General features: G+C 30.4%; 1 protein-coding gene and 2 long non-coding RNA genes across 34 annotated transcripts in view; 2 read left to right on the plus strand and 1 right to left on the minus strand.

Moving 5' to 3' along the window:
* Positions 1 to 1,325: 1,325 nt before the first annotated feature.
* Positions 1,326 to 8,168, minus strand: LOC148612128 (uncharacterized). The gene is made up of 3 exons (XR_015924315.1): positions 8,129 to 8,168; positions 7,352 to 7,428; positions 1,326 to 2,125 (listed from the first exon to the last, which is right to left on the minus strand). It is a non-coding gene; the product is annotated as an uncharacterized LOC148612128 (long non-coding RNA).
* On the plus strand, positions 2,710 to 5,759 carry LOC148612129 (uncharacterized). The gene is made up of 4 exons (XR_015924314.1): positions 2,710 to 2,908; positions 3,224 to 3,295; positions 3,948 to 4,019; positions 4,574 to 5,759. It is a non-coding gene; the product is annotated as an uncharacterized LOC148612129 (long non-coding RNA).
* LOC148612130 (uncharacterized) overlaps positions 8,090 to 12,394 on the plus strand; it is a 46,758-nt gene continuing 42,453 nt past the window's right edge. For 5 of the 32 annotated variants that reach the window (XM_088593266.1, XM_088593285.1, XM_088593267.1 and 2 more), the window contains exons 1-2: positions 8,280 to 8,624; positions 9,252 to 9,434. In XM_088593266.1, the coding sequence (XP_088449392.1) occupies positions 8,623 to 8,624; positions 9,252 to 9,434 (185 nt within the window). In that variant the 5' untranslated portion in view covers positions 8,280 to 8,622. Of the gene's footprint in view, positions 8,625 to 9,251; positions 9,435 to 12,394 lie in introns of all 32 variants that reach the window. The other 27 variants (XM_088593269.1, XM_088593268.1, XM_088593281.1 and 24 more) reach the window with 15 other exon arrangements.

Genomic DNA, 12,394 nt, shown 5'->3' on the forward strand with positions numbered 1-12,394 from the left:
TTAAAAAGGTAGTTCCTATGAAAACAAAAAACAAAAAACAAACAAACAAACAAAAAAAACAAACAAACAAATAAACAAACTGACAAAAAAAAAAAAACAAAAACAAAAAAAAAAAAAAAAAAAAAAAACAAAACAAAAAAACAAATAAACTGTACACATAGATCGATCATTTTCTTTTCATCAATGAATACTCACATGCTACAGTAAAATATTGGTATATCGAATATTGCAATATAAAGTTGATTTTATGTGTTAAACATATACTAAGAATTTACTTTTTCGTGAGTTCGATTGCATCGGTCTTTAATTTAATTTTATTTTTAACTTTATGGACGTAAATTTTATGCGAAGAAAAACAACAACAGATATGTGTTGACAAAATAGTCAAATTCTACTGTTAAATATCAAAGAAATTTCACATATAGTTGGTAGCTTATAGAAACTACCTTTAGAAAGAAGAAAATGGTTGGTGTCGTTTACGACTGAAGACACATTTTGTAAATCTATGTAATTTAGTCAAAAGAATATTATCAAAATCGCCAAGTGGAAAAAAATGCTGAATGGCCTCAGCTTTTAAACCTTTTGTTGATATTTTTTGAAGACGATTTTGAAATTAAATAGCACGCTTACAAACCATTCAAAGAGCAAATGTTAATGACCCAATTGACATAATAACTAATGTCTAAAGATTCAGTCGCATTAATCAGAAATTTGTGTGTGATTATATCCGTCGACTTTTTAAGCATATCCATCGAACCTAGCATCATCGGTCGTGTGATATAAATTGTCAAAAATGCCATATTTGAGTTGAGGGCGTTCATTGAAATATGAATGACGAATACCAAACGTTAAGTTTACCTTCTTTACCATGAACAAGCTCAGCCATGTCGAATTATTTGAATTTACGATGTATCCATCTGCACCATGAAAACTGATTCGTTCAACGTTTCATAGTATTCATTTCTCTTTCGTCTTCCCCGGTCTTGACTTTTTTATGAACAACTCGGCGGGAATGGAAAAGCAGAGGACGCTTACCCTACATGTGTACCTGGTCCATGCTCCCAATTTTAATGGAGTCCGAGTTGCTCATTTACTTCTGTTTCTTTGTATATATTATCGTACTTACTTAATATTCCTTGTTTTGATTGTCTGTTTTCCATGTCTGGTCTTTGTCCCTTGATTACATTCTTTTGATTTCCGTTAGAATCTAGGTTCACATGATTACTCAGTCATTATTGCGCATGAACTGATGTGAGTTTTGTAGGATGAATTATGTTAAATATACTGTTTCACTTTTAAAACGAAGTGATTTCCAACAAATCGTAGAAGCGTAAATAAAAATATTAGTCAAAACAAGATTGAGAAAACGGTTCCCATTAAATAATACCGAAATATTTTGTCAACATAAGGGTTTAGTTGGTCAACATCGCTACCTGTAAACATTTATTAAAAGAAAGCACAAAAAATAATTTGTGTAGTGAGTATCACTGTTTATTAACATGCATAAACATGCATAAAAAATTACCAAAACGCATGTAGAAGAATGTCAAATAGTCCTATATATACATGGAAGGTACATTTTATCAAAGTGTATGAAATATTAATACTACATTCATTTTCATACACATTGTGTTACACTTCTCAACAATAAGCAAAACATTTCGCTGAGGTTTTAATTTCGTTCAAACTACTACTTTGTCAAAGGAGTTTGTAAGGAATCCAAATGTATAAACTCAACTTGAGTGTCCCTTGACTCAACTGGATCAGTATATCAATCTGCTTTAGCTTCTAATGAACATGTAATATGAACTTCCGAAAGAACAGCTTGTTTTGTCCAAACATCGTTGGCGCAACATAAAATCGGGAGGCCATAAGAAAACTTAGTATTTCTTTGAAGTAAAAAAAAATACATTTCACGTAACATCATTAGATGTCTCTGTTATACCAGGAAGAAAGAAGAATAAATAACAATGTATACGTATACGATTCACATTGATAAGTTTCATCTATCTAAGCATTCAATAACTTTCTCTGGAACGTCAAATCCAAAATTCAATCTTCTGATTAGCTGTGTTATGTTGTGTCATATTATCGGTATGAAAGAGTAATCAAGGGAACCAAGATTCTAGAAAAAAATGGTTTTGGAGGAAGAAATGTTTGACAATTTACCTCAGTTGACATATTTGTAAGTATTATCGTGTCATATGCATCGATTTTAGATCTAAGTCAAATTAAAAGATGAAGCATGGTGTGTTTGAAAATTGATGCGAATAAATATACAAGGAATATATGAAAACGAACAGATAAACAAAATAAATGACGATGCATTAAACAATTTTGCCAAAAACATATGCACCTTTATGAAAACAAGGTTAACCTGTGCGCACTATCAACTCATACGAACCAAATCGGAAGTAAGCGAGAGTAAGAAACGAAATACATACAACTTATTCATTGTGTATTACATTTGATTACACTGCAAACAATCTAAGAATAAGGCTTTTCACAGTAACTGTTGCCAGAACAATTACTATCTAACAGGAGGTGCACTTCTACATAGACCAGTTAGAACATTAGATGAAACTGCATCAAAAACGTGTAAACAAGTACAAAGAAAATGTGCTTGTGCATTCCATTATTTATATTTTATATAAGGAATTCAGGTTTTAAGATAGTAATATCTTTAATATAGATAATTGAACACCTTGTGGTTGCATTTTTATAGAATAAGCGCAAAAATAATTTCTTGAAGCTTTTTCAATATCAAATACTTACTTGCGACATGACGGTGACGAAAGGTTTAAATTGATAGCAAGGGTTTGATTTTTTTCAACAGAGGTCTAAGCTACAACGATATTTCCGTGTTAGAGAAGGAAACATTCAGGAATCTGCATGTTTTACTAATTCTGTGAGTAAAAGATCTCATTATTTGGTTTGTTATTACAATGATGTTCTGAAACCAATCAATGTTTAACTGACATAAAACTGTTTTCACTGAGGGACAATAACTAAATAAAATTCAGAAAGGTTGTATGTATGTCCCAGAGTTCTTGAATCTCTTGCTTGAGATTCTGTCACTAAAACCATTGAACCATTTAATGAATGTACATTATGATGTAAAAAGCAATATACATTATGATGTAAAAAAAACAGAATAAAACCAACTTTACTTTCAATTAAGTTACCTTTGTCGTTTTCATTTATACCTAGATAATTATTTCAGGCATTTAAATCATAATCAACTAACCGTGGTCAATGCAGGAACGTTTGGTCAACTTAATGTGTTAACATACTTGTAAGTTTCAATAATGAGAGTTATATAACTTTGACATATATAACAATACATAAATAAGACATACATGAAGATAAAGTATCCTGTTTTAAATGTTATGAGATGAGCAGTGAATGATGGCAAAGTAAATATATTTCTTTGTACATGGACACATACTTTATAATCTACCTTTTACAATTGAAATAGATGATAACATTGATTTATTAACGGTTAAAAAAGATAATTGACTTACTCTTTCATAAAAAAAATCAGATTTACTGCGTTTTGCAACAGTTATGGTATGTACTGTAGTTTACTTAAGTAACCAATTTTATACGACGACCTAAAGCTAAGCAGCAGGCAACTGGCATAGCGCATGAAGACCTAAAACTAAGCACAGGCAACTGGCATAGCGTATATCTATATCCTCATATATTGGTATTAATATGGTGTTTAAACGACAGTCTCCCTATAAACTTTGAATTTGCAATGCACTATTTTTTGATAAAACATTAAGTCATAAATGTTGTCTTTTCTGTAGAAAAAATTGATGAGCCAATATAAGCATGATAAGGAAATATTGAAGATTACATATTTGTTACTCAATTAGATTAGTTATACAAAAATATACAATACGTATAACATATTACAACAATAGTTGAACTCTTATTAATAGGGGTCTGAAATACAACAATTTAACCAACTTGGATCCTGTGGAATTTGCTGAATTAAAATACCTTCGCCATATGTAAGTTTTAGCTATTTATTTGTTCAAAATCGTAGGATGATGAATTACTGATTATGTAAAGCTGTAAATAAAATGAAACTAGTAGAATTTAAACTAAATTCTACTAGAAAACTGACCATTTATATTGAATACTGTTATATGTTAATTTAGAATAATGCAAATTAAGAATATGGTAATAAGAGGAAAATATTGTCGATTTTAGTGTTTTAGTAAAAATTACAACGAAATTGTTTCTAAACTTTGGGAAGTTATACAATAGTCAAAGCGATGTACATAAATTGAATTGCAAAATATTTCATGCCAACATTTTTTGCTGCACATCACTATGTAATACGTCATCTTTATCCTTTTCTTAACTTCTTTTATTAATATGAGTTCCAAATCACCAAAATGATATGTTAGATGAATTTACATCGACAAATATATGGGGCTTATCAACTTCTTCATCATATATAGTTAACATGTACTCCAGTTAACAGTTGGTTTTAAATAATGTGTTTATGTATTCTTATATCCATTAACTTGTGACGATTTGCTGTCATATTGAATTAAAGTGAAGCTGATGTCCAATGTGGATGCGACATATATCCATTTTTTAAATGGACTACATCACAAGAAAGACTTCAATCTTCGATCCAATGTTTTGACCGCAATTATCAGTATCTTAAAAATATGACCACAGTTGACTTTGACACTTGCCACGGTAAGAAAACATTTCCTTTTCATATAATTATGTTATTATCTATATTGTTCAAAAGAAGACAATAAAACTAAAAGATAAACAGATCATTGTGCGTGTTTTCAAGTAGACAAAACAGCATAATTAATTTCATAAATCATATTGAAGTATTTTCTTGCATTTGATAATATCCGAACATCATCTTTCTAATTTTTGAAAGTTTTTATTGGCATCTTTGTATGTTTTCTTACTTTGTGTATGTGAATTCAACTTGATAATGTTACAGGTCATTCTTAAACAATTATTGTTGAGCATTAAATTTGTTAGCAAAAAGAAAAGCATGACTGTCTAAATGATTTCCGATACATAGACGGAAACAAACTTATTCCAATACCTAATACGCTTTATTTCTACTTCCTATGTATATTCTCCACTTTGCTTAGTCTTAAACTAAACTATTGAAATAACTCAGTAGAACATGTGCTTATATATTTTTCATACTTGATAGATACTGTAAGCAGACAAAATGCTTTAAATTGTTTTGGTATTGTTGTGTTATTTTTTCAATACATAAATATTAATATGTATATATTGACTGTTAATTTTGTTATTTTCATTCTATAAATAAACTAGTCTATTACGTTGTTGCCTAAATAAAACGTGGATTTAAATATAGAAATGCTTAAACAAATTTTGATAAATGAATCAATTAAAGAAGGAAGAACTAATGAATTTGCTATTTTCATGTTTGAAGATATACCTTATAATTATTTATCACAAACTGTGTTCACTTTTTGAAGGTTTATGTAATAGTTTGTTTTTTGTTCATTTTTCGTTCATAACATCAAGTATTTTCAAATTTTACATGTATCAGTCTTAAAAAAGAAGAGAATTTCCCAAAGACAAAAAAAAAAAAAAAAGAAAAACATTTTTAAGAAAGCGCAGACATTACCTGCAATGGAAAGATAAGCAATGAATAACATTTTATGTTGCAGTAATTTTCATTGATTTATTTGTTTATTTATTGAGTGTAAACATGTGCACTACATATTTTTCAGCATTGCGACAGAATGATTATTTAGAAAACATGTGTTTTTTTTTTCATATTTATTATCTATTTTTCCTCCTGCTTTTTATTTCATATTACATGGTGTTGAGAAAGATATAATTCAGCAATCATAGTTATTGTTTGTTAAATGGTTATGATAGTAATTGTTCCACAATGTACGCAATCGAAGACGTGATACCTTTCTACGACAAACCGTTAAACTATTTCACAGTATGTACTATATTCAAAATTAGAAAAAAATAAAATATCAACGCATTACACTACACCTTCCTACATTCGGATATTTACATAAAGTTTACAGTCGTGTGTCAAATGCCTGACACAATATGCGTAATGAAACATTTTTTTTTTCACATAAGTCACTCCTTCGAGCTTTTTTTTTACAATTCATGGATGTATCAATATATCAACCAATGCAAAAAATCAATATTCGTGTCAAAACTCGTTGTATTTCCTAAGGGGATAGTGATATTTTCTGAGATATATACCTATACAATCATCATTTTTACATTAGCTTGCTGTTTTTATTATTCATACAAAATAAAACAAAACAATACACTAATTCCATATACATGAAACTACAATCTTTCAATACAAACAATCAATATCAATCTAAGGTGTTCTGGTTTATAACGAATCTAGGTTGAAGCGATCTATACACAGGTGTATCAATTGGGTTTCACTTAAGTAGGCAATTATCTAACAGTAAAGCGGAGTTTTCTAGATAAGTATATTTTTGCCATAAGTACATATTTTCTGAAAACATGGTCACTGGACGTTCATACCTATATAACAGTCATTCTGCGTCGAATATTATAGCGTTCTGTTTTGATTTAGATTCCACTTATTGCATTCGATCCACTTAAAAACAAATATAATGAAAGCCAACCTCCTCTTCTTGGATAGTGTCAATGCAAAAAGTTGACCTACACTTAAAAATCGATGGTAAAGGAAAACTATTGACCAAACTTTATGACAAACGTGGTGACTTTTCATTCAGAATTGCCAATATTCTTTTGATTACCGCTATAACCTTGGTTCCCTTGATTACTCTTTAAAGGGCGCGATACAACATCAATCTAGTTGAATCGTTTCCCATGTAATGCGATTTAATACCCAATTAATGAAATGCTTCCGACAATTTTAATGATATTCTACACAATATATAACGGGTATAATGCTGTAACTAAAATTATAATACTGACATTCCAATGTTCGTGGACCGAGATCACCAAAAAAAAAAAAAATAATAAAATAAAATTAAAAAAAAAATAAATAAATAAATAACGACAAGACTTTTATTTTTTTATGTTTTCTAGTATGTATGTAGTTTATACGATGAAATTATTTTAGGTTTAATAATACCTACATGTACATGGATCTGATATCTCTCTACAACATTTTACACCCACTGCAGACAGAGTTTTTTTACATGAATATTTGTGATGTACTTGTCAAGTTAAATTACAATATAAGTTTACAGTCAGGTACATGTGGTAGACTTCGGGTCATAGAATTAACCCAAACTGTCGCCACTGGAGCGTTGGAATGAATACTGATATCCAATCTCAAAGTAAGACTTACCCAAAAAGGGAACAAATCAATTCCTAGTAGAGGGTTCCAATTGTGGAACAAAGATGGCAGCCTCCGGCATTTGTGCCCTTTCAAATGAATAGACTTATACTGTGAATTATTTTAAAAAAATACAGATAATTGCATTGATGAATATATATTTTAATTTATTTAGAATTTACATACCTAGAATAGTGTCAATAAAATACTCCGATGGAAAAACAATATGTTCTCATAAGACAGTAAACTTGCCTATATAATCTTCCAAGTTTTGTTTTCAATTCTTATCCTTACAGATTTAAAAAAAAATTATAATTCTACTTCGTACATTTTCATTGTTTGGAAATGTAGATCAAGCTTAGGATTATGTCCCTTCATGCAGAAAATAAATATATGTTTGACAATTTGTTTTATGCCGTATCAAGTTGTACTCAGTAATGTTCTAAATTCAATATACGTCATATCAATATAATATTACGTAACTTTATTTAAATTATATAATAATTTTGGTCATTAAATGAAAAATTGACTGAAAAAGTAATGAAAGTAATGCTTTGCCTCCAGAATGTCATTGAATTAAAGTAAACCCCTGCTGAATTACTAAGAATCTTCATGGTTTTTTTTTATGCTTGAAAGGTCCATTTTATTCCATATTATTATGTATGTTAACCATGTTATGTCTTCCTGTTAAAATTGGTTTTTTGATTAAAGCAATGTTCGATTTAGAGAGGTGCCAATGACAAGTTTTTATTAAAAAACAACTATACATTGATAAAATTAGACACTTACATATTACACAGTTCATATATCACGTAGTACAAACTTGCAATATATTACGAACTAAGATAAACTTATGGATTTAGAAAGATTTAGGTTAAGTAATCAGATAACCTTAACAACCCCCCAGTGTTTAGTGTAAACATCTTACCTTTATATATGTTCTCTAGTATTTTTGCAAGATATTGATTTATCCAAATTTTTTGGGCTCCTTAGATCTTTAGTTATTAAGTATGCAATTGACAGATTTAGAAGCATTGACAAACATTGCAAGACCTAAAATTTACATTTTTTGTAAGAACCACGCAAATCCAAATATTTACCTTAATCTTCGTTACCAAAAAACGAAAGATTGCATCTAAGGTTTGATTTGGACTTTAGTCATTTTTGAATTTTCTATTGCGATAAACCTGAGGGATACTAATTAATACAATACAGACATTCAAGAGTAAATATATGTGTTTAAATCAGTTTGTGATGTAGCAGACACTTGTAACACGAACATAATGTAAGTTTTGATTTAATAGAAGAAATGATTCACTAGAAAAAGTACACAATTTTTCAAAATATGAAATTGCTATATTTTATGAAAAAAAATATTTTGCTATGAATAGGTACGGGATTCCATTATTCATTATTAGCTCTGGTTATGAAAACTGTCAACATACAGTTAGTTTTACTTTTTGTTATGTAATATTGAACAACGTACAGTTTAAAGCCTTAAATAGAATGCAAAAAAAAAACAAAAAACAAAAACAAAACAAAAACAAAAAAAAAACAAACCAAAAAACAAAAAAACAAAACAAAACGGAGAGTTATTAAATATGACGTTGTTAAGTAATTTCTACTTCTTTACAGATTAAATGTATTTCTGATATGTGTGCATATATTCTTAAATCTTTTGATGATAGTCTGCGATGATACAAAGGTATTCAGTAGAATATACTTATATTACTTCAACAAGTTTCACAATTGGAAGGGGATGTTTCGGTTAAAAAGAAATATTAGATATGAATGTTTTACATGTAAATATCGAATAAATTATTAAACATTTATTTAATTAACAATAGTATTTGCTGATGTTTTTAATAAGGATAATGATGCAGTTCTCATATTATGATTTTCTGTTTTATAGGTTAAAAGAATCAAACGTTGCAGCATATATAATACTTAACTGTCTTTTAATAACACATTCTGCTGCACAAAGTTGTCCGTTAAGATGCTCATGTCCTAATTACGGAAATAGTGGTCTTAGGGTCTCTTGTTATAATATAGAACTAACTACAGTTCCAGATTTACCTTCCAGTGTTTATTATTTGTAAGTATCATTTTGTCGAAAATCCTATATGAAAAATATACATAAAAATAATGAAACATTCACTATGCACAAAAGTATTTCGGTGGAATGGCTAGTAGATCATTGACCAGCTTTACCCTTTCATTCGATGAATGCAGCTCTAGCTCAAAGTAAAGAGTAATCAAGGGAAACAAAATTCGAGTGGTTATCAAAAGAATGTAATTTAGGGACAAAGACCAGACATGAAAAACAGAACAAGGAACATAAAGCAACTAAAATAATTCAAAGTTACAAAAGCAAATAAGCAACTCGAACTCCACTAAAAACTGGGAGCATGGACCAGGTATAACGGTAGGGTAAGCGTCTTCTGCTTTTCTAGAAACATCCGCCAAGTTGCTAATAAAAAAAGCAAGTCCGGGGTAGACGAAAGAGAAAGGGAAAACTATAACACATTGAACAAATCAGTTTTCATGGCGCAGATAGATACACCATAACGATCCACGAGTTCATGATGACGACCATAAAACCTCTGTAGTGATGACTTTAATTTAGTAGCAACATAACCCTGTTCCAGAAGTCAACTTGTTAGAAATCTAGAGCGAAACAAAAAGTATATATAGTTTCGCCAAGCTCTAGCATAACGTACGAGTTGTGATATGAAGACTACATACGCAGGTACTGGAGGGATGTTGCCACAGATGAAAGGAAAGTTGACAATTCTGAATGAAAAGAAATCATGTTTGTCGTAAAGTTTGGTCAACAATTTCCCTATACCATCGATTTTTAAGTGTAGGTCAAAATATGAGGCTGACTTCACAGTGTCTGTAGTATCCTTTATCTCAAGTTCTTTGGCGGTAAATACAATGTATCAAATCCCCGAAATTAGGATTGCTTAAAGATAATATGTCATCTATATAGCGGAAACTGAGATTAAAGGATCTAGCTAAATGATATTCTTTCTTTTGGATCAGATCAGCTATTAATTTAGCCACATAAGAGTGAAAGAATAGGTAAGCAAGTAGAGGAACACAGTTTGTTCTAATTGAAATGCCGACCTTTTGTCGAAAAACGCAAATACCACACTGGACAAATATGTTGCCGATTAAAAATTCTAGCATTTTGTAAACATCTTATGTTTTTTTGGAAGATGATTTGGATTATTTCTGACAAAGTATGAGGAATCTCTACCAAGAAATATATATTTGTATCTAGGTGTACCATCTTTTTGGAAAAAACAATGATGTATAATGTTTTTAAGACGGGATTGTAACTGAGTATGGGGAATAGAAGTATACAGTGTTGAAAAAGCATAGGTTTTAATGTATCATATTCAGATAATAGTCTTGAACTGATATTTCAAATTTTTCTGGATCCACATTGAATTAATACCAATACGGGAGTATCAAGTGTTGTGGTATGACTGCAGATTCTCTTTGACGAATGTGAGTATATAAGTTAACAGTTTTGAAGAGGTTTGGTGGTACATTTTGCAGATTTTGCTATGTAACGTTGTTTGCATGGATTATTGTGGAGTGTAAGAATCCAGTACATAGACGGTAAATCAGAATCATCGGACAATGTTGTTTTGGACTTTGTCTGCTGGTACGACAACATATTTGTCATGTAGACAATGTTTTTAATACATCGGGGTCTTTTAAAACTGATGTAGCATCGAAAATCATTGTCCTACTTACAACTTTCATTACGGCCTTTAACCACTCTGACAGAGAATCAGTGTCTTCTTGTTCTCGTATTATCCATTTTCTTGCGTAGTCCTCCACGGCATCTATAAGAACTTGGAAGTTATAATTCCAATTTATGGAGATGATTCACAGTACTTGGGACCTAAAGAAAAGATATCATGCAGAGATTCGTTTTCGATAATGGTCAAATATCCCGTACCGACGTGACCAGAAGGACCATATTTGAATGGAGAGTATAGGAATATGAAATAATCGGTAATGATTTTGAAATATGGTGGAATTTTTGTAAGGAGGATGTTAGCCAAATTAATTGCATCTATACCTTTGTTGACAAACAGTAGTCGAAGAAATTATCGTTTTTCTTCATCTTGACTTTTCACACAAACTGGTTTAAAGAGTCTGTGGAAACCAATATCCAAAATGATGGCAAAAGTCTGTATAATGATGAGGTAGGGTCAGAAACAGAAATGTCAAAACTTGTTTTGTAAAGGGAGTGTAGTAGAGTGAGAGGTATAGAATAGAGTTTGATTCGAATGTTATGAAGTTCAAGAGGTTTTTGTATGAAAGGAAGGGAACCATCTATGGAGACATCATGTAACTAATGTGACGTATAGTGGCGATGGCCACGACTCTTTTCCCGTCTTGGATGTTTGTCTAATAAATTCATCACATTTATGTAATTGTTTCATAGGCTTGAAAGATTTTCTTTACTTTTGATGTTGTCATTGCATCTATAAGGTATTGTAGTACCTAGTCTGCGTATCTAGTACGCCTCTCTTTCCCTACGATAGTTTTTCTTTATTTCTAACGGTATTGTTCATTGGATGTTAATTTATTCTAGATTACGAACTTTCATAGAGAGAGGATTGAATGATCTTGTTGATTAAACTGTTGATAAACTGTCGGGAATTTGGTAGTATTAAATCCCGAACGATGACCGCTCATTAGTTTGTTTTATCGTTCTTGTGTTTCACCAACATATACTAGACCGTATAAAGTTGCATTCTAATCCAATTTTGTTGATTTGCAACTTAAGTCATTGTGACTTCTTGTATGAAAGGTTTTGTTCGTAAGGTAACTAGAGAAAAAATGCATTAGGCTAAGCCATGAGCAAGGAAAATTTGAAAAAAAAACTTTTCAAAAAAGTTTATATTGTTACTAATGGCTAGAAGCCATTAACAAATTCAGTATCATAGCTTTTGGATGAGAGTATGTTTTATTCCAGAATAATAATATTGCTAAAAGTTTAAAGAAAACAATAAAACTTTCATCGTTAGC

Source organism: Perna viridis, chromosome 7, assembly GCF_037379345.1.
Source record: "Perna viridis isolate PV_CMFRI_1.1 ecotype Kerala chromosome 7, ASM3737934v1, whole genome shotgun sequence".
Taxonomy (NCBI): Eukaryota; Metazoa; Mollusca; class Bivalvia; order Mytilida; family Mytilidae; genus Perna; species Perna viridis.